General features: G+C 49.3%; 2 protein-coding genes across 2 annotated transcripts in view; both read right to left on the bottom strand.

The window, feature by feature from the left end:
• The window catches only part of LOC144158819 (TNF receptor-associated factor 3-like), a 323,737-nt gene that overhangs the window by 177,458 nt on the left and 124,110 nt on the right, over window positions 1–22,169 (bottom strand). The gene's annotated exons all lie outside the window — the stretch shown is intronic.
• On the bottom strand, window positions 1,360–13,213 carry LOC144158825 (TNF receptor-associated factor 6-A-like). The gene is made up of 2 exons (XM_077689986.1): window positions 12,818–13,213; window positions 1,360–2,789 (listed from the first exon to the last, which is right to left on the bottom strand). Exons 1-2 carry the CDS (start codon window positions 13,097–13,099, stop codon window positions 1,683–1,685), a joined length of 1,389 nt encoding a protein of 462 aa, XP_077546112.1. The 5' UTR covers window positions 13,100–13,213; the 3' UTR covers window positions 1,360–1,682.

A 22,169-nucleotide genomic window follows, 5' to 3' on the forward strand; every position in this document is an offset into this window, starting at 1 on the left:
TGGATCAGCTCTGAGCTGGACAGCCGGCCCACCCACTGCTCCCACGAGGGACTGGGATTGGGTGGCGCTGAGCGATGCGCCGACAAGCAAGCTTATGACATACAGTAACACCCCTTTAACTCAAACTCTCGAAAAATTAGCTAAGCCCAAATGTTCCGCGGCACCGAACCATTTCCTATGCGTCCCATGTCTTTGTTGCCCTTTATATCGAAGTGTTTTTGGACAAATTGTGGATATCTCGATATGTTGACTGAGTGGAACGCAAATTTTGCGCCGCGTACCGTTTCCCAAGATTCGTGCGATGCTACCGCGCCTATATATAGGTCCCTAGATTTTTTTCTTGTTTAGCCGCGCCAACCACAAAGCCGATGTTTTCCCCGAACGCGATGTGTGAGCCTAGATGCATATCAACTTCGCCAAGCAGTCCTGTTGCACGTCATGTGACGGTGGAGACATGCGGAGAGGTACGGTGTACTAGAAGACAGAGGTGTGTCGTGGGGGGAAAGACGGAATGGAGAGCAGCGGCGGCAAAGATCAGCTCATACACTGCTTCAAGGAGGACCCCTTACTAGGCCCGAGTGCGACCGCAAAGCAGACAAGCATTACACAGTTCTTTGCGGCCAAGTAAAATTGCAGTGCCGCAATACCCAGCCGGTGAACGTCTCTTGTACATTTTTTCCATTTTCAAACCTTTGTGAAAAGCAATATTAGAAGCTTCTGTTGAAGATCTGGTAAGTAGTAGCGCCTTTTTACAATGAACTCGATATATCAGGGCAATTCGCGCCACTTTGCTCATCTCTAAAACCCGCTTATCTCAAAATATTTAGCGGTTTTTACTACTTCGAGTTAACGAGGTATTACTGTAGTCCACGTTGTCAATGTGTCTCGTCCATTTACTAAATTCTGGCGGGAGAGGGGGTCGTACTGTACCACGCATTCTCGCTAGTCTTTCCACCAGGAGTTTTGCCGCTCGGTGATTCCGCAACCAGTTGAACGGCTGGCTGTGTAATATCCGGATTGGACGTAGCGCGTACATAAAGGCAAATTCTCCCAGTTCTCAGCCCAAACGTGAGTTGCGAACGAATGATGTCAAGAGTAGACTTGCACATGTGATCACCAGTAATGCACTTTTTTGCGAAAAATTTTTTTCCGGGGTCATTGTCAGTATATCATAACCTAATGAGGTAGGTTCGACAATGTCCTGTACCACCAAGTGTATTTGATGCTCAAATTTTTATTGAGCAGAATTTTTATACTCAAGCATTGCAAATCACGCTGGAAGGAGTGCAACCTTTACGATACACTTAACACTCAGCTTATGTCTCACTCGGGGGGTATATAATATTCATCACAGATTTATTCACACACATGCCCGTAATACATTACGTGATCTGTAGTTCATAAACGGACACATGCATTGCATGGGAGTTTTCCGCAAAACCTGGCACCGCTATGAAGCCCCTTGGTGTTGTGTCAGAACAACATAGGCGAGCTTTCTTTGAAATGGGGGCAACAAATTGAGGCAGCTGCATTTCATTTTTGAACGGCCGCCTACACCTGTAGAAAGCTATCGCCGCTGATCTGCGCGACTTTAAAAATCACGCTGTGCTGAACGTTTCTTATCGGCCCAGCTCTGTATGGACGAACACACAGATGCAATTTGCACGGCATGGGCCGTGAAGTTAAGGTTTCAGTTCAAACCTTACATGAAGTTTGTCCTCGTTTATGCAGCCCGCTTTTTCTATTGCACTGACGTGAAAGAATGTATCAGACCACACACGGTCGTTCTTCGGTGTTGTGGGCCTTTCGTATTTGGGAAGTTTTAATTTTGCTGTATCCAGCTCGATAGCGTCATTAAAGCACTGGCCAGTAGACTGAACGACCTTCAAGCAAAAACACTGACTGATTGGCCAATGTAACAGGCAATCGTATTCCCCCTTGCATACCCGGATCGTCATTTTAAGCACCTGGCGTCCTCCGAAAGCGATGCCAATTAGCACCCCCGGGAGTATGCAGTAACCACGAAAGTAGCTGGATTTTTCTGCTTCCAAATGCACCAATAGCTTATCCCTAGCTTGCTGCTTCAGTTTCGACCAGTCTGGAATAATCCACTCGAATGGTTCGGATTGTCGGCGCAAGTCCAGAAAGATCGCTTTCGACGCAGCCTCCAGGTTATTCAGCTTCTCTTTGAAATCTACCTTCATGTCTGCCAGGGCCTGTCCGCTCGTTGTTCCTACTGTTTTGCATTCACCAATCAACGCCTCTAGCTTCTCCAGGCTGTTCCCTGCGTTGCCATTGCCTGTTGCCTGTTTGCCTGCAACGGCATCGATCTTGGCTTTTATGCCAACTAAAGCCGCCGACATTTCGGTTCTTTCCTCACAAATAAGGGCCTGTGTTCCCTGTAGCTCTCGTAGAAGAATTTTTAACTCCTGTTGTAACTGTTTGATGGCACTAGCATTCGACTGCTCAGACACTCGTACTTCGCTCATTTTTGCCAACACTGCCGTGCTCATTGCTGAATTTTCCCTTAGCGTGTTCTCAAAGGTCTGTATATATTCTGCGGGTACTACGATGGCATTGCCGTGGCGATCCTGAGCTTTTCTGCTCTCTTCAGTCGCGGCATGGCACAATCCGGAATCCAGATGGGAGAGGATGTCCTTGTGGGCGACGTCCTGGGCACAGCTAGGACAAGAAATCACGTGGTACTGGCAGTGGTGGTTGAAATGCTCCAGGATCTCGGGTGCTGCTCCCACAGCGTCACAGCCGTGGTCCGCGTTCCAGCAACGAATCTGTAAAAGCAGGTTTGAAAGAGGCTTTAGCTATGAATCCCAAAAAATCGACTGTCTGCTAGTCCCGGAGTGACATAGGAAAACGTGTGAACTGCAGAAGTAGGTACGATGCGCCAGTGGGGCAGCAGGAAATATTTTTCTCGGGCGTTATACGCCACCGGTAAAAAAAAGACAACGTGCGCCCTACAATATGCTAGTCTTTTTTTGGCTTAAGAAAACGAACACCCTTACTTTTTAAGGTATAATATATCAATTTGGCGTGCAAATAGCCCAGTCGACAAACAGATCGAAAGGAAGGACTAGGGAGGGTACGAGATAGTTGGTACTCCACTATAACTCCGTTAGGCGCAGCAAATGAAACACACAGGACGTGTGTGTCAGAATGGGTTGATCTACTTTTGCATTGGGGGGGAGGGTGTTCTGGGGTGTTCTAACACCGAAACACCACTGGCTACACTCCTGCAATGCGTTATATAGACAGCGAAGATGTATTGCGGCTGGGAGTGTCCGTTAATGATGCCTGTTCCTGCAGGCGAGATCTCGGCTCCTGGTCGGGGCCCCTCGGGGCACGTCCACGCCCTCTACATGCACGGATAAACTACCAGACCTCCGTGGCTGAGTTTTGAGTACGTATATACCGCGGCTAGTCACGTTGTAAGCCGCCCCTGCTCCTGTGTCCCCTAGCCGCCGCTGTCGAAGTCGCCGATACCACTGCCGCAGGCAAACGAAAGGTTGCCGTGCATGAACGTGAGGTGCCGTACTCATTCAGCCCTATGCGCACACCACCGAGCCACCGCTTTCGGAGGCATATCGAGGGTCCTAAAGTGCTCTCGAGACGATGTGACGACCGCCCAGTGCCCCGTTTCGCACATGCGCCGTAGCACGAGGCGGACTACGCACCGATGAAACACGGGACCTCCCTGCGTCAGCTTTGGGTAGGTGGCTACAGCGGCGAGTGGCGGTGTGAGCGACCGCCGCCTCTGATGGAGGTGGCCGCACGAGTGCCGAAGTCAGCTGCGCAGTTTCGTTCCAAACGCTCAGAACGGGATTTGAATTTTTTGTACGTAAAACCCGCAACACTGAGAACCAAAAATACGTTAAACAGTACACGTTATAACATGAAGCCAGTTAAAACAAACAGTTAGCATGCTAATGGTAGATGTATTACAACGCCGGTGACCCAATGGCCATTACAATTTTTACGGTGTGTCATGTATTGTGAAAACCTTTTTTACCCGCATATCTATTCTATTTTACAAGCCGAATCGCCAAACAATAGAACAAAGTAGGAAACTAGATGCCTACCTCGATGCTGCCAGTGGTCCCGGAAGAATTTCAGAGTTTAAACGAAAAAGTAAAATCGCAGAACATATTCTTCGCAATGATTTGTGTGGCCACGTGTTCTGGGCAAGAAGACTCGGCCTTACTGACGCAGAAGTGTAGAGGCCTGGAAAACAAACTTTTGGTCTCGAACTTCAAAATTTAAAGAGACAGCTGTGCTGCGTGAGGCCATTTTTTTATCTCTAATATAAATTTATATACCGTCGCTTCCGCAGAAATTTCCTCGAAGCGTATTGTTAAGCGTAAGCTTGCACTGATTGCTTAACAATACGCTCCGAGGAAATTCCGGCGAATGCTTAGGTATACAAATTTATATTCGGTATTTGCGACATCAATGAAATACCATGCTAATTTTTTTATGTGTAAACAAACACCAGAAGCTTTCTCTGTAACCTTTGCTCAATGAATGCGATCATACTATATCCTTAAAATTGGTGAGACAGTGCTTTGTGTAAGGAAAATACAAAGCGAGCGTCCAGGCGTTATTTTGTTTCTCAGAGGCTGCCTTAATCAAGTCCGCCAATGAGCATCTTCGATGGGTTTCGGAGTTATAAGAAAGCGAAAGAGAAGCCTAAAAACTCCATCAAAATCGTTTTAGACGTACTTTTAAAGAAAAATTTTAATGCTTGGGTATATTTCCAGGGCCACACTGTGATATTATTTGTTTTCGATTTGTATAGAACGATAAGTATTTTTTGTACACATAACACTGCAATGTTCCGGTTTTTATCTGCTTGGATACTTATGATTGCAGCAATACTTTCGGTTTATTATGATGATTAACGCGCCGATGCTACACAGGTGATGAGGCGCCCGTAGGTTAGAGCTCCTGAATAATTTTTACCACCTGGAGATCTTTAACGCGCGCCAAAAATACGAAGACAAGGGCGTTTTCGCTTTTCGCTTTCACCAGAAAAGCGGTCACCGCGGCCTGGAATTACGCTCGCGTCCTTGGGCACAGCAGTACAACGCCTTAGCCACTGAGCCACCGCGCTGGATGCAAACAATACTTATACTCCTGCATGTATCGGAAATTTTACTCGTTACATTAAAGCGCAATCAAAATTTGTAGTTACCTGCACTTCGCTTTCTCTACTCTCCCTTCAGTTTCGACATGGTGGTTTCTTAGGCCATTGTAGTTCTGAGCAGCGATTACTGGATGCGGAAACTTGCTTTGTCGGAGCTCGTAGTGGCGGTACGAAAGGTGGCGTGTTGACCAGTACATTGACAGAACCGCATAAAATTACTTAAGATGGTTAAATATGCATTTTGTATGGGTAATTTTTATTCACTAATCAACTAAAGGGGTTAGCTGCAACGTGTCTGCAAATATCGAACCTCCACAAGATGAACCCGGATGAAAAAAAAGCGACGTCAAAAAAGTGACCCCCTAAATATGATTTTAACGCGACAGCGTTTTTAGGCTCAATTTTTCATTTTGCCCTGTCTGCTTTCCGTCCGCTATCAGCCGTGCTTATCAAGCAGCGGTCTACGGGAAAAAGTTCCTGAAACTAGTTTAACTTGGGAGGAACAGGGGAACGCCACCGTTCTCTCAAGGGTCGGTGGAACTTTTAACGGTAACTCGTTAGGTTTTCGGAGGAACGGCAGACAGATTAGCGTTCCTTCTGTAAACGCTGAATCGATAGGATTTGGCTGTTTTTTATTCCAAAGATTTCGGGTGCTGAACCTAGCACGTAAAGCCACGGGCCGGTACTGCATTTCTGTGCCCATAAGCTGCCCGATGTTCCTGCCATTCGGCGGAACGTGCTTCAACGAAGGTCAAAGGCAGAAGAATAACCACGCAGTGGGCCGCATCCTGTCGGGGAGGCTGCACACGGGGTGCGCACGCGCTTGCCGCTACGGTGGCTGCAGACGCCAATAAGACAGATTCTTCGACGATTTTTCTTTTGCCGCGACCTCTTGTTTTGTACAACCATGAACACAAATGAATGGCTACGGCTTAGCTCAGATAACCTCGGATATGCAAAGCAAAAGCTCGGCCCAGTCGGATTGAGTCTTGGTTTTGTTCGGTTAACCTTTTATATAGCTGTGTAACGAAACATGGCTCAAAACCATTCGGTCCAGTTCAACGCTCACAGAAGAGAGCCCGGCCTCGCTTTCATTCACGGTGAACGCGGCGTTCCTCCTCCACAGCGAACGCAGTGCAAGAGGACACACTACGCCCGAGACAACCCAGCGTCGCATGCGTGGGACGCTGTGGCGGTGGTCGGCTGCCGATCAGCTGACCGGCCGCAACCGCCGCGGCCGCCGCCGCAGAACGACTGAAAAGAGGGCCTTCTGCGCAGCGCCGTGAGCGGGCCCGGCGAATCACGTGATGCGCTTCGAGGGGTGTGTCGCAGGGGGTGTGTCTCCGGTCAAAAGGGGAACTGGCGTATCCGCGACGAAATCGGTGGACGAAAGTAGTAATGCTTTGCTGTAAAAAAACCCGCCCGCATCTTCCCACGGGGGGAACTCAAGTAAATGCGTCGCAGAGTGGTGGGGGTATCGCGTGAATGTTGCGTAATTGGGTATGGTTTGGGAATGCTTAATTGTTATTTCGTCTTTATTATTCTTATTTATTGAATGAAGGAGAAGCGAATGCAAGGAGTGTAAAGTTAAAGTCTGTCTTTATTGCTTGGTGCCATCGTTGTATTGGACGGAGAGGATGACTGTTTGTGGTCGCTAAAGTGCACTGTCAAGGGGTCTTTGAGGAGCGGTCGTGCGATTGCGCAACTGGTGAAAACGTTCCTTCCATCGCATCTACTCGAGTCAAGCAAAGCGTCAAGTCAAGCAAAAGCTAAGCGAATACGCCCTTGACTGAATTCCGAACGCGCGCTCCGCCGCTTATATACACACCGCCCGCGTTCGAGGGAGAGGAGTACGGGGGAGAGACGCGCATGCGCACACTTCCGTACACAAGCGCGCGAACTTTCCACGCACCCACCACGCCGTTATCACGTGTACACGCCCTGCCGCCGTTACTGTTGAGCGCGACGCAGCGCACGGGTAGCTACGACGCATGCGCGCACAGACGCGCTCCCCCCGCACCGCCGCAGCTGTTGAGAGCGACGGAGCGCACGGGGTACACGCGCTCCTCCCGCACCGCCGCACCTGTTGTGGAGAGCGAGGAGGGTACGGCAGAGAGACGCGCACCTTCGCCTAGACGCGACGCGCATACGCCGTGAGCGTGTGGACGGAGCCGACGCCGAAGCGCGACATCGTGTGACTAAGAACTGCTCCGCATATAATATTGGAGGGCGCTTAACCTTCGCCTTGAAGAGTGGAACGCGAAAGCCGAGAAGACGCAGACGTGAATGCGCCATCCGCACTCGTCGAAGACGCAGCTCGGAAGAGCGCCTCGCATAGATGAACTGCACCGCATTCATCGCACAGGTGTTCTTTACAGGCAGTCAGTCGAGCCAGCTGGAGTAGCCGTACGAGACTGCTCTGCTGTCTGTCAATCAACACCTGAGTCGACAGCGTTGCGCTCACCGCGTGTAAAAACAAGGCGTCACGTTTCCAGCCTTTGATTCTTGAAATAGTGCAGTTGCCGTCTAAACCGAGGCGAGAGCTACATCTCACACGTAACAGCCGCCATCCCTGAGAGCTGCAATCCGAATCTGACATCTGACGTTCCAGTGCCCCACGGCACGGATATGGTGGTCGAACGCACCGCCGTTAACTTTCTCATGCACCGAGCGGACCTACGGTTTCGTAATTGTCACAAACTCGAGCATACAGCATCGACTATTATTGTAGAAATTATTATTATTATCATACAGTATTTAAAAACTATTGTGTAGCATTTTTTCTTCCGTGGTTCAGACGCTGTGGTCGCGGCATTTTTCTTTTCTATGCTCCCAGAGAACCCTCCAGAAATTTCTCCATCCGAGCGGCCACGAATCATCGCTCTGCCGCTGGCGTGAAGCGGATACGTATCGAATTCACGCGCCGCAGCGCGCAAAATAAATAACAAAAAATAAACAATCACAGCTTCGTTACCATTAGAAGAATTGATATTGTCCCCGAAGCCATGTAGTGTTAGCAGCATCAAACCGCGCCGAACTTTGGAGAAGGGGAATATCCCATCCCACAGCGCCGGGCGCTTTGCGTGTTCTTTTTTATCCGCACTAGCCCGGGTATGAAAGCAGCGCCCGCGCACAGACAAACCAGTGGAGTTGGAATGCCGTGGTGTAGTGACGACTTGTGTCCAGGCGTGCATCGTTATCTGCTACCGAACAGCGTCTCGGAGGACTTCTACGTAATCCAGGGTGTTGAATCACCGTGATCGCCATCAAACGGCCTAGCCTACACCGAAGCAGCACTTCATAGGTAGGCATCATACCCCCCGAGACAGCGGTGCATCACACGGCCCGGCAGGTGACTATCGGGGCCATTTTATGTCTTACATAGGCATCGCACGGTTCATGTTTTTAAGTGCACAGCACTTTAGGCGCTCGCCTTGTCGTAGCTCGCTGGCTGGACCCAAGTAGAGACCCACAGCGTACCGTCGTAGCGGAGTCCCGTCGTAACGGCGTCCCATCAGGGACTTCGAAAATCAAGCGTTTTATATAGTCGTAACCGTTCGAAAGTCGTTAATTGCTTGCGCTTGTCATACATTTTCCCGTTGTTTAGCGCAAAGAAAACTGCAGGTTCATCCGAGGCAAAATATACGTAAATAACCGACAGCGCCCACGTTCGCTTAGTTAGGAACGCCCGTTGAGCTGGTTTTTACGATAGTAAGCGAAAAGAAAAAGTGGCAGTTCAAGAAAAACATGACGTGTAGCAAACTGTGCAGTAAAGTGTCGGTGGCGCCATCACGTGCGGGAGTAAAAGCAAGCACAAGAAGAACAGAACTCCCGCTGGCACAGTTTCAGGCAGCGGGCGCGCGAGCACTGCGAAGGCGCGCAATTTGAAGTGCATTCGACAAACATCCGTTCCATTCTTCAGGAGAGGAGTGAGAGAGGGCGGCGAAGACCGTAATGGGTTGCAAGAGAGAGGGGATAGTGGCGCTACAGCCCATTATGGCGAATCACTGCTCTGCACTTCCAACAGCTTTCACATGGAGTGGAACGGCTTTAATTGTATCTATAGTTAACTCTCGTTTGTGACATTCGTTGTTCACGCATTTTGGTTGCATCTTCCGTAATTTTTTACTCTCATCTCTACTGTGTTTAGTTACTTGTTGTTAATGTTTCAAACTGTCGTGCTTGTACAGATACTCGCCTTTTCAGACATCAGACTCTTTCTGTTTGTTCCACTCAAGCCTCTGTCTCCATTTTTCCGCTCCCATCGCTAAAGCGGTGCATCAGACGCCCACCCTCTCGTAACCGGTGATCAGTAGGTGCAGTGGGGTTGTTTCTTCGCCCGAGTTAACTTCCCAAGTCTTCGTGACAGCGCACACTCATGAGAAAGCGGGGACAGTGATGTTTGCCAGGTTTGCTGCGACGATTTATTTTCACATTTTCTTCTGTCGGGTTCGCCTGTGCCATTCCCACATCGAGATGCAAGTCTTGCTGCGTTCGAACAAGGGACTCTGCTTAATTGCGAATATGTATTGTAAACATTGTTTTGCACTCATGCTTTAAAGGGGTCCTGAAATACCTTCCGCCGATGCATGGATGTACATGTAACCCAATAAAGCAATGTATTAGCAATCTCCTCCCGCAAGAATTTTGTTGAAGCGATGAGTATTAGCTGAGAAATCGTAAATCAAAAACCGGACATTATCATCGCGCCGCGTTTCCTCCTCCTTTCAAATTACTCTCCGCTATTAACGGCGCGCCAGCATTCCCTCCCGTGATGCTGCGCTCCACGGCGGTGACGTACTTCCGATATCGCGCTGCTCATACTGCCGTCTGCTACGGGCAAGCTTTGTTGACACCTTGAATCCCGCACTCCGCTCAAGGCTGGAAAAGCGAACGAAAACGTGGCCGCATGTGTGCGGCGGCCTGGCCTTGCCCTTTCGCGGTGTACGTTGCTGGCGGCACATGACTTTTTTATCGGCGGCGAACTCGCAGCCGCACGGGGAGGGTCATGCACTCGTTCTCTTTGATGCACCGCGCACTGTTTATCCAAAAAGTACCGTATCATGCGGCCCCGCTGGTGCCGGGTCTTATTTTGCGGCGGTAGAAATTCCTGCTGGCGGCATGTGAAAAAGACATTTTAAACCGATACAGAACCCGCGCACAAAACGCTTCAATAATGTGACCAGTTCAGCTTGGGGCGACGCGTGGTGGAGAGTGGCAACATTGACAAAACATTCTGCGCCGCGGCTCTGAGCTTTCTAGCTCTGGAGCGTGCGCGATTTCCTTGACAATCTCAAACATCGGTTGCCTTGGCAACAAGGCACAAACCACTCTAAAGGTCAGTTACGGTTCCGTGATCCCGGTTCAGCTCGGGCCCCACCTCGCGACATGTGGGTACTGCACGCGTACCACTCACTCGCATTGGGAAGTGCGAGATGCGTTTCGCATTACAGAAGGCGATGGTGTGTGTGTTGTGGACGCCTTTGTTTCGCGATGAAATGAGACGTTGTGCTTCTGCGGGTGGATAGTGCTTCCCATGGTCTGGATTATCTTTCTCGAGCGACGTACGACTCAACCTCGCATGGTGTATGTGCAGTGTGCGTGGCTAAAAGCTATCTCGGCTTGTGCGCCAGAGTAAGTGATTTGCTGTTCGTCCCCGCAAACCGCGCGCGAGGTGAGTGCCGAATTTACGACGGGCAGGAGGAGGCAACCCATCGTCTGTCAATTGCGGTTCATCTTGCAAGGCATGTTGTGACGTTGTGTTAGTTCGAAACGCATCTCTAGATTATTTTGAAGTTTAATAAAATGTGTGCGTCAAACCCGGGCATTCGGCTCAGGGCGTTCTCTGCGATTGCACGAAAGAAGTGCCACGGGCCTTCAACGCTTTCTTTATGGAACGTACTCAGGTAAGATAATATCCATGTCGTGTTATGGCCGTGTTGCATTCAATACAAACGGTTAAGCGTTTTTTTGCTCTATTTTCGTTTGTCGTAAAATGTACAAGCACTCCGGCACTACGCCGGCAGATCAGCCGGCGAGCCGACGTTGAGCACACGACTCATCTCTTTTGAAGAAAGTCGCCCAATAGCAGGATGTCTAGCTCATGACGAACATCTTGGAATCGATGACGTAGACATGTGAAGAAGGCGGCGTCCGAAAACGCGACGGGAAGGGCGAGAAAAAAGCGACAAATTTTGCAACAAAAGTGTGAGCTTTCCACTGCGCGTAGAAGAGTAATACTTGGCACAGATGACGTTGACGACCCAATCTAACGATTGCGCTAGTTCATTTAGTGTGCTCAAAACCCCTTTCAGGGCCCCTTTATATTGAACCAGCATTCATTAAACGCCTATGTATTGTTCTCTTCAATGCGGTTTCTTGTGGAAGAAGTTCAATTATGTTCGTGAATGTCAGCAACATTCTCTTTTGCACATCTGAGGCGCAGTAATCTTAGTACTGTGCATTTAAAGACCGAAGTGGACAGTGCCACATAAACGAGCACCAAATTTGCCGTAACACATGTCTGGAGTATATCCGGTGCTCCCTAAAACAAGTCGTCTAGACGCGTTTCTTTGGATTCTTTTTTATCTCCAGCGAACCTGTGGCTGGCTCTGTTCATATTCGTATGATGTACTTAATTCGGAAAGAGATTTGAATTGCTGGGATTATCTCACTTCGGAATTAATCGATGCTTTATTTTATTAACAAAAGCAAATGAAACGTTAATATAACGACACGTTCCAATGTTCAAATTGAACCGGAAAGCGTTCCTTCCGCATTAAAGGAATTTGTTACAGGGTTTGGTTCAAAAATTGGGAAGGAATGAGAAACGAGCTTTCGTTCCTGTTTTAGAGGCAAGTGCGCAAAACTGTTACAAATCTAGAGAAGAAATACGTCAATGCTGCCACCCGGAAGATTTGAATGAGTCAGCCAGGAAAAAGTCGTCGAGAAATAAGCGAATGCAGAGTAGCCACAGCTGTGGTAATTAGGAAAAGAGGACAATGATACGGTGGAAACGAAAGCAAGCATACTCATTTTCAGACGGTGCAGCACCATTGGAAAGAATATTCTGCGACATGTGGGGGTACAATGCTACAGTGTCGCCAACCGTTCCCGCAACTAACGCCATCGCACCAAAGCACCTCACCACTAGCAAATAAAAAATAAAAATTTCGGTAATTGACTTCCCAAGCCTTGCCTGGGCTATGAAGTTACAGATTAATTTCGACTAGATCACCTTCCAGTTCCCAACCCAACCACCCGCTTCATCTTAAGAAGTGTGTGGTTTTTTTCCCCCTGCTTAGAGAATACAAGCGCCACGGCTGGTTAGCGAATCGACGACTTTGTGCAGCAATTCCGTGAGCTTTTTAAGGGTATCTGTACCCGCACAATATCATAGCACATTCGAATACAACAGCCGCTGGCGTGGAGCTGTAGGTGCAGCTTTAACATAAAGCGGACCCTCTTCTTGATAACCTAGTGTCAAGCGCTTTCATCATCTGTCGATATTTAAAATTCGAGGCGCCAACAACGAAATATTACTCGGACAAATTTCTAACAGTAGCAGGTGGGGAGTAGGTAGCTTATGTAACCAGATAGTCAAGGCATGACGCGTTAGGCTCTCGCGCACACTAACAAAAGGGCCAATTTGTTGCCTACCTTGCGGCTTAAAAGGCTGTCCTGTGCAAATGAGGACCAGGCGACATCTGCGCTTTCGAATCTCTGCTTGTCGAGTGGACACTGGCCACACTCGCCGTCGGTACAGCGCTCCAGGCAGGACGGGCAGAGTCCATGGCGGCATGGCAACAGGGCTGCCGTCGAAGGCACCAGTCCACAGGCACTGCAGACTCGACTTGCGGGGATGGCATTTACGAACAGTGTGCGCCTCCAGTCCAGGCAGCTCCCGAAGCCAAACACAGTGCAAGGGTGACCGGGTGCCATTGGGAATGCTCGGTCTGAAAGAGTGCGCTAGCCGGGAGCTGCGACTGTTGTGTGCGGAGGTAGTGGCGAATCGCGATAAACGCGAGAAAAAATACGCCCCCCGTAACTTATCTTTTGTCGCCGTCGCCACGGCTCGAAAAAATGCCCACCGTGACTTACAATAGACACTGGGAAAAGATAGCATTTGCGCCCGTTAGTTGACACATGAGGAATCAGGGGCTCGCTCTATGTTCCATTTTTTTTTTACGTTAACCTTGTGAGTCGTGCGGCGTAAAGAACAAAGCAAAGTACTTTCGTTGATGAGCCCAAAACGGTCATGTAGCGCCAAATACGGCTGTCTTTTCCTGAGCTTCTTGGACGCAAAATAGCGTTATCTAATTTTCAGTGTCTCTGAACAGTTTTTTATCTAGGCGAAACGTCCGCAATTGGCGGTATACACAGGCGAGTTCAGGTAAAATAGCATGCCATTTGTCGTGTACAGTACAGAAATCACCGCGAAGATTTTCAGTAATGGACAATAACGACATAAAACTGCTTTTAATAGCGCTAAAATAAAAGAGAGAATGTAACGGTAACTGTGTAACCTGAAATGTTGATCGAATATATTTTTACAGCGGGGCTTCGAGTGCCAATAAAAGCGTTCAGAAGCGTTATAAGCATGTTGTCTGCTTTTCTCGATGGAACGAAGTCGTCCACCATTTATGTTTAGATGGCAGACAATGAATCCCTAGTGGGGATATTCATTTTTATGGTACGTTTCCGGCCCCTTTGGGGCATTACATGCTTGGGGGGTCACTCACTCAGTGTGAAAAGATAGGGCTGGACTAGTTGCAACTAATCAAGTTTTCCTCTGCGCAATTGCACTTCTAGGCCATACACAAATTATACATTAAACAAAGCTTTTGGGAAAGTTGCTGCATTATGATTGAAAAAAGAGAGCGCGACTTCGACAACGACAGTAAAGAAGGACGACAGGGAAAGCGCTCACTTGCAACTAACATTTTTTGAAGCATCGCCTCATATTTATACATGTATCATCAGGAGCATGCGCACTATGGTACACTAAATGGAAGGAATCCAACAGAAAACATGATCAAAGTGATGTTTTTAAAAACTCAAACTCGCTGGCACGCAAAAGCACAGATGTATCGCTGACGCACTTGTCCCCTTTCTGCTTAATATAAAACGCTTCCAAGAGCTCCCTCGCCACTGCATTATGACTGCATTTTTTCAAAGAAATTATACGATAATAAAAATAAGCAACAACAAAAGAGATGATGAAGCAAAATGGTACCAGAAAGTGACGAGGACACCTAAGCCTACCTCATTATGTATTCGTTGGGAAGGCATGATTGCTGTATTGCAGAACGCGCACCTGTCCTCTTAATTAAATCCCGAGCTTTTGCGTTTGGGGCTCTTTTCTTCAATCGGTAAGGCTCACGGCTTTCGAATTTTGTTTTTTTGTTTGTGAAATTCAAAGGTCATTTTCTGGAGTTTATTTTTTAGCAGAATTTCGGTGCTTCTCGTCGTTTATACTTCGTAAATATCCAATCCTCCGAAATTCTGATCTCATTCAGCTCTATTTTAAATACTCTAAATGATAGGTGAACTGATATCTGAGCACAACCACCTTATACCGCTTGTAGCGAATGTTTATTCTCTCAAAGGATTGAACAGCACACACACGCACACACACACATATGTATACAAAGCATAAATTGTTAAATGCAAATCACGTACGCTTCTCGTCTTTGGTTCCTCGTCTCTGGATAAAGAGCGATGTGGTGGCGGTAATGGGCGAGAATGTCTGTATATCAAGTTAGAGAATCGGACTTGAGAGAGCGAAGGGGCTGCGTTACTTCGTCTTCTTGAGAAACGACCCGGTGGGTTTGAACGCGGGCACAGGCGTGTGCCGCCTCACTTCCCTCGAAGGACTCGTGTTCGGGGTCCCTATAATGTGTATGTTCGAGAGCGCGCGCACAATTTGCAGAATTTGAAGGCCGAGGGTGTTATGCGACCTAGCAAGAAGTTGCGCAGGCGGACTGGAAATCGGTCATTACAAAATGTATCTGGAGAAAGTAGTCAAGTTGTTGGCTTGCTCATGTTAGGGCCCCGTTGTAGCGTCCCGGCGTCCTGTTCTGGCAAATTAGCCGAAGCTGATCACATATGGTAGTTTTCCGTCCCACTGTTCAGCCAAGAGATTGGAAACCTGGTTGAATGGGGCGTTAGGCTGACCCCTTAGGCTGACCCCTTGTTATAGAGTGCTGGATGAGTTGTAGAATGCATGTGGTGGTTGAATTGACAAGTTCCAGTGGTGCGGTGCCGCGGCCGCCACGCTCCAACACATGGTTTGGGCGTGTCCCAGTAAACCGGATACACCACATGTACGCATTACGAGGCACGAGCAATGGGAGGCCGCGCTGCTTAGCTCCCAACCCGACGTCCAAACAGCAGTAGTCCAGCTGGCGGAAGACGCCGCCAGGGCCCATGGGTTCCTGACCGCCGTCTGAAGGGACGAGGACACTGCCACTCCCAAGCAGTGACTCCGTCTTAACAGAGACGACTATAATAAAGTTTTTTCATCATCATCATCGTCAGACGTCGTAGACGCGAGGAATATTAGAAGAATATTAGGAATCTTAGGAAAATTATAATGTAAAATACATATCTGCAAACGCATCAAGAGTGCTAGGGTACTGACGTCGAACCTACGAAACGCGCCAAGTAACGTCCCCAAACAAGCTTAACCTTTGTTCGTCCGCGGCTGGAATTCGCATCACCCATATGGGCCCCCTTCCAAGCGTACCTCATTAACCAGCTAGAAGCTGTTCAAAACAGAGCGTCATGGTTCATTTCACGCATTTACAGTCGCCCCTCGAGCATCACACAAATAAAACATGACCTTTCGTTACAGAATCTAGATATACGGCGCACAGTTTCCCTCCTGTCTTTGCTTCATAAATATATCCACGCATCCAGGCCACCACCCTTCCACCTAACAGCACAATTGCGCATGTCTAAACGACTACACAATCAACGAAGCATCACGCGCATCTTTGGAAAAACAAATTCATTCAATTCATAGGTTTTGCCTCGTGCCATAGCACTCTGGAATGACCTACCCGACGTCATTATCAATTTAGCTAATCATGCAAATTTTCGTGAGTGCAATTAATGATACATCTGTCCCGATAGCATTGTATACCCTCCTTCAATTCTGTTTTGGTTCATGGTGTTTTTTTTTGCGACTGTTAAAATCTTGTGGCCCGAAACCCCTCCTTGTCATTTGTGCAACCACTGTTATTAGTTCTAGTGTATTCGTTTGTAATGTGGCAGAAGTTTCACCCACTAGCATTTTTTCCTATGTACCCCCGGTACTCCATGATCCGTAATCCAGCCTGTAAGATATTTTTCAAATAAATAAATAAATAAATAAAAATGTTTATGAAAATATCTACAAGGCATCATTGAATACATGTCTATCAAGCAAAAAAGCCCTAACCTACCTACCAGCTCCAAGTGCGCAAAAATCGCTTGAGCTCTTTCAACACCAAGTGAAACTCTTCTTCCACTGGCTCACATCTCCCAAGAAATATTGGCGTGCCCGCTCTTCCCTCTCGGGGGTCCGGTATGATTGCGCGGTGCCGAACGAGTCGTTAACTTGGTATCCTAACCCTGAAAATTAAACAGCTAACGGTGAGTCTAGGTCATTTGAGCCGTATCCGCTAAGAAGTCATTCCCTGCTGAGAATCGTCAGGGCCTATAGGTGTCAGGTACGCATATATCCTCTGACGTCACCGCTTCTTCACGGTGAAGTTCGGCGATACAAAGCCTCAGTATCTCTCAACATCGGATACGCCCGACAGCTTCTCTACACTTCGCACACGGAGCAGCGAGTTGGTAAGGTAATCATCAATTAATTAGATGCCGTGGTGGACAGGACAAATGCCTGTAAGTTTCTCCCAGCAGCGATATCGCACGCTGGCTCGCGGGGGGTTCCTTGCGGTGCGGAGCGAGTTGCCACCCTTTACACAATCCGTGCGATAGCTACGACAATGACCCACCGCCACTGCAGGTGACAGTGGTGGTGATAAAAAACCTATTGCACAGAGTGGAATTGTTGTGGCCGTACGCCGATGGGAGGAGTTTTTAGTGCAGGAATAGTTGCGTGAGAAAACGTTTCCTCTAAAAGAGCGCTACAGGCCTGCAGAGCTGTCAATGACGGATGCTACTGGACCACCGAACTTACGACAGAGGCGACCTCCTTGTGAACGCACCTTCCCCATTCACAAAACTCGGGCGGGAGAGGATGTCGCGACGGTACTTCGCTGGTGTGCCCTTATTTCCAAAAGACGGTTTTGTCACACACCCATTCCGTCACTCGTTGAACTGGTTCTTTCCAACTTCTGCAATGCAAGTGTCGCAGACAACGGCGGCTTCTTTCAGTACTCAGGATAGGAAGGAGTTTCATGCAATTTCTCTCCAAGGTAGACAGACTCGCAGGAGATATCACCGGGAACGCACATTTTGGCGCAAGAATCTCTACACGCCGACGTTGTGGGACCCTCATTACATTATGCCTTTGGTTACAAAGTAGTCTCCATCACCGAGTAATTTCGCGCCCCAATTTTTTACCACTGTCCAGTTTTTTTTCTGACTGATTTGACACGAATCATATTGTCACGAAGAAAGAAGACGACGCAGATGTCTTCAAGGAAAACAAGTTAATTGAAGCGAACTTGTGCTGCCCTAACAACTCAAAGAATACGCAGGCGGCGAAGAAACAGTCAGCAAAGTGACGTGCGCAAGCGAGCGTCGGCGAGTCGAATACCGCAGCGTCTGCTCTCCTGCCGCTTATCTTTCAGCGCACGTGGTTCTCGCACCGTCGATTTACATCCAGAACATTGCAGATCATAGAAGATTAGTCTAGGCTAGTGACCTCAGGGCGAAACGCTCTCCGTATCAGAATGCGATAACCCGTGTGGCATAAAAAGGAAGAATTGAACACGTGCTTTCCTTGGGACACAGATAACACAGCCGGACGCGCCCGGACAGTAAAAACAAAACATAAACAAACAAAACCAATGCATGGTTCCCGGCAATACGCCCCCTCTAAGGCTGCACCGACCCGATGCTAAAATAAAATAACAGTCGGAACAAACAAGAAAAAAAGTCCACCATCCTGCCAAGTAAGGTTTCAGGGAAACCACGTAGACGACTTCGGGCCGCGTGCGTCCGCGTGATGTGCCGGAATCCCCATCGAGAATCACTTCGTAGGTAAGTAGGCCAATACGTCGTAGAATGTGGTGGGGTCCGAAATACCGTCGCAAAAGCTTCTCACTCAGTCCGCGTCGTCGGATAGGTGTCCAGACTCCAAACCACACACGATCCCCTGGGCGGTACTCGGCATCTCGGCGTCGGAGGTTGTAGCGTCCCGCATCCACCTGCTGTGGTCCGTTATACGAACTAAATCGAGCAGGCGGGCCTCCTCCGCATGCTGAAGGTATCCTTGGACGTCGGCGTTGAGGTCGTCCTCTTCTACGTGCGGGAACACGGCGTTAAGCATCGTTGTTGGCCGTCTTCCGTAGACAAGCTTGAACGGTGTCATCTGCGTAGTTTCCTGAATCGCTGCGTTGTACGCAAACGTGACATACGGGAGGACTTCATCCCAACTCTTATGTTCAACGTCGACGAACATAGATAGCATATCCGCGATCGTTTTGTGCAGACGTTCCGTTAGTCCGATCGTTTGGGGTGATACGCCGTCGTTCTTCGGTGATCCATGTTGCTGTGGCGTAAGATTCCTTGCATAAGCACCGCAGTAAAGACCGTTCTGCGGTCCGTGATTAGGACTTCAGGGGTGCCGTGTCGCAGAACAACTTGGCTTATAAAGAACGTCCCCACTTTTTGTGCAGTTCCTCTCGGAAGAGCGGCAGTATCTGCGTAGCGCGTCATGTAGTCTGTCGCTACGACAATCCATTTGTTTTCGTATCGTGGCGTAGGAAACAGCCCCAGAAGGTCCATTCCAATCTGCTGGATGGGCCTCGATGGGACGGCGATCGGCTGCAGAAGCCCGGCGGGTCTCGTCGGGGGCTTTTTTCATCGCTGGCAGTCATGGCAGCTCCGGACGTAATGGATGACGTCGGATGTAAGGCGGGGCAGTAGTACTTCGCCTTGATTTTTCCAATTCTGCGAGCTGTGCCGAGATGCCCGGAAGACAGGTCGTCGTGGCACGCTTCCAAAATTTGGTCACGAAGATCTGCCGGGATAGCAAGATGATTCTTTCTCGTTCGGGGCAGACATTATTCACGAGGACGGAGTTTTTCGGGCTGAATGCAGGTTTAGTTGCGTTTGAAGGCCCTGGTCCTTGGAGGTAGTGGATCATGACGTGTAGGTCGGGGTCGGCACGCTGCTGAGCGGCTAGGTCGCTTTCAGTTTCGACTCCGAAGAACGCGCTATCTTCATAGGAGGCTTGTGGTGGTGGGTCGACGGGGGCGCGGGACAGGCAGTCAGCGTCGGAGTGTTTCCTGCCGCATTTGTAGACGATTGTAACGTCGACCTCTTGCAGGCTGTTGCGACCTAGTGGGGGCACCCGATCAGACCTCCGTGGCCTTCGACATACGAGTGGTAGCGTGTATGATGCGAGCGGGCAGCCGCTGTTGCAGCCGTGAAGACGTCCAGAAGCCATAGGCTAACGTAACTGTTTACTTCATAGCGAGAGGTGAGCCGAAGCCAAAGAACAATGCCCCGACGGGCGAGGCTACAATACAGGACTCGAGCAGGGCGACAGCATTGATTCGCTTCTCAAACAGGAATTGTTTACAACGCTTGCGGGGGTCTATTTATACCCAAAAGCGGTAACGGTCAAAACGCAACAAGCTGCAACATGCCACGAACGTCACAGACACACACAACGCTCTTTCCAGAGTTCGCAAGCCGTTCATAGCCTCGGCGCACGTTGAGTCCGGGAGAGGGGGGAGAGGAGGACTCCGCTGAGTTCACCGGGCCTCTGTATCCTTGAAGAGCGTGGGGACGAGCCTCGCCGGCAGCCGCCGAAGTTTTGAAATGCGCCGAAAGCGAAGCGTCTCACGCGGCTTGTCGCAACTTGTGACCGACATGGTGGCGCCTGTTTTCAAAGCGCACGTAGTGGCTTCGCCGCACAGCCGAGGACTGATGCGGGGAAGTACTGCGGCGCTGGCCGATTCGTAACAAGGCGCAAGCTCCACCGCCCAGGACGGCCAGAGGGGTCCTTCGACATGGCGAGCCAACACAGCGCGTGGTGGTCTGTCACAACCTTGAACGGTCTTCCATACACGTATGGGCGAAATTTTGAAATCGCCCCTATAATAGCGAGCACTCTTCCTCAGAGGCTGAGTAGTGTTTCTCCTCCTTCGATAGACCACGGCTCGCATAGGCGATTACTTTCGCGCAAGCGCTTTTGTTTTCGACGAAGACGGTAGTCAAGCTTATATCACTGGGGTCCGTGTGCATGTCCGTTTCGGCATTTTGGTCGAAATGAGCGAGTACGGGCGGGTTTTGCAGCGTTTTTGCAGCTCGCAGAATGCTTTTTCTTGGTCGTTTTCCCAGCTGAAAGGGGTGCTATCTTTCGTCAAGCGCGTGAGTGGCTCTGCAATGCGTGCGAAGTTTGCGACGAAGCGTCGGTAATATGCACACAGTCGGAGAAATCTCTGCACGCCCTTCTTGTCTTTGGGTCTTGGGAAGTTCGCCATGGCTTAAGTGTTTGCCGGGTCAGGCAGGACTCCTGCGTCGTTGACGACGTGGCCCAAAAATTTGAGTTCCTCGTACGCGAAACGGCACTTTTCAGACTTCAGCCTTACTTACCCCCGAGGTATGATTGGACTCGAGTACAAACTGCAACCTTGCAAGTTGTTCGTCGAAAGTCCGGGCGAATACCACAACGTAGTCGAGGCATACAAGACAAGTGTGCCACTTCAGGCCAGCTATCACCCTGTCCATGATTCTTTGAAACGTTGCTGGCGCCATGCACAACCCAAACGGCATCACCTTGAACTGATATAGGCCGTCCGATTTATATAAATGCAGTCTTCTCTCGGTTTCACTCGTCCACTTCAATTTGCAAGTAGCCCGTCTTCAAATCCATCGGAGAGAAGTACTTCGCATTGCAGAGGTGGTCGAGGGCGTCGTCGATTCGGGGATGGGGGCACGCGTCTTTTGTGGTGATTTTGTTCAGTCACCGGTAGTCAACGCAAAACCTAATGTGGCATCTTTTTTCTTCGCGAGTGCGACCGGCGCAGCCCAGGGTCTTTTCGATGGCTGTATTGTATCGTCACTGAGCATGTCGTCTACTTGAGTCCGGTTGACTTGCCGCTCGTGTGAACAGACGTGGTACGGTGACTGTCGGGTAGGTCGGACTCCATCTTCGGTTATTACTCGGTTCTTCGTTAGAGGTGTCTGACGTAGTTTTGAGTTCGACGAAAAACTATCTGTAGCGACGCAGCAAAGCCAATAATTTCTTCCGTTCTTCTTACGGTAACACCGGATTCACGTCGAAGGGACTCGGAAGCTTGAAGGTAATATTCGGGTGTGCGTTCAAAGACGGCAACTGTGATCACGTCGCTGGCTTGCATTTCTTCGAGGAACGCAATTGCAGCGCCCCTGTGTAAATGCTGGTATTCCTCGCTGAAATTAGTGACCAAAACTTGGGATTGGCGTTGCTTAAAGCGAGCAATGACTCTTGCGACGGAGACACCGCAGTCAAGGAGCAACCTTTGGTCAGTCTCTATGATAGTGTCGACGTCAGGAAGAGTATCTTCACAGTAGACGGTGATCATGAAGCTTGCGCGGGGTGGCAGGGTGACATGATCATCGGCGATCCTTACAGCGGCACGGTGTTAGGGGTTCGGTTCCGGCGTCATGGAGTGATCGGAGGTAAACGTTATAGGCTTGGTGTGTAGATAAATTATTGCACTGTTGTCCGTCAAAAAGTCCCTTCCAAGAATTGCGTCACGGGAGCAGTTAGGCAGATAACGAACGCCGCAGGGTACGCTGTGCCGTCTATGGTGACGCGCGATGTGCACGTTCCACTTGG

The sequence above is a fragment of the Haemaphysalis longicornis genome, unplaced genomic scaffold (genome assembly GCF_048455015.1).
Source record: "Haemaphysalis longicornis isolate Haplotype H1 unplaced genomic scaffold, Haemaphysalis longicornis Haplotype H1 scaffold_10, whole genome shotgun sequence".
Classification (NCBI taxonomy): domain Eukaryota; kingdom Metazoa; phylum Arthropoda; class Arachnida; order Ixodida; family Ixodidae; genus Haemaphysalis; species Haemaphysalis longicornis.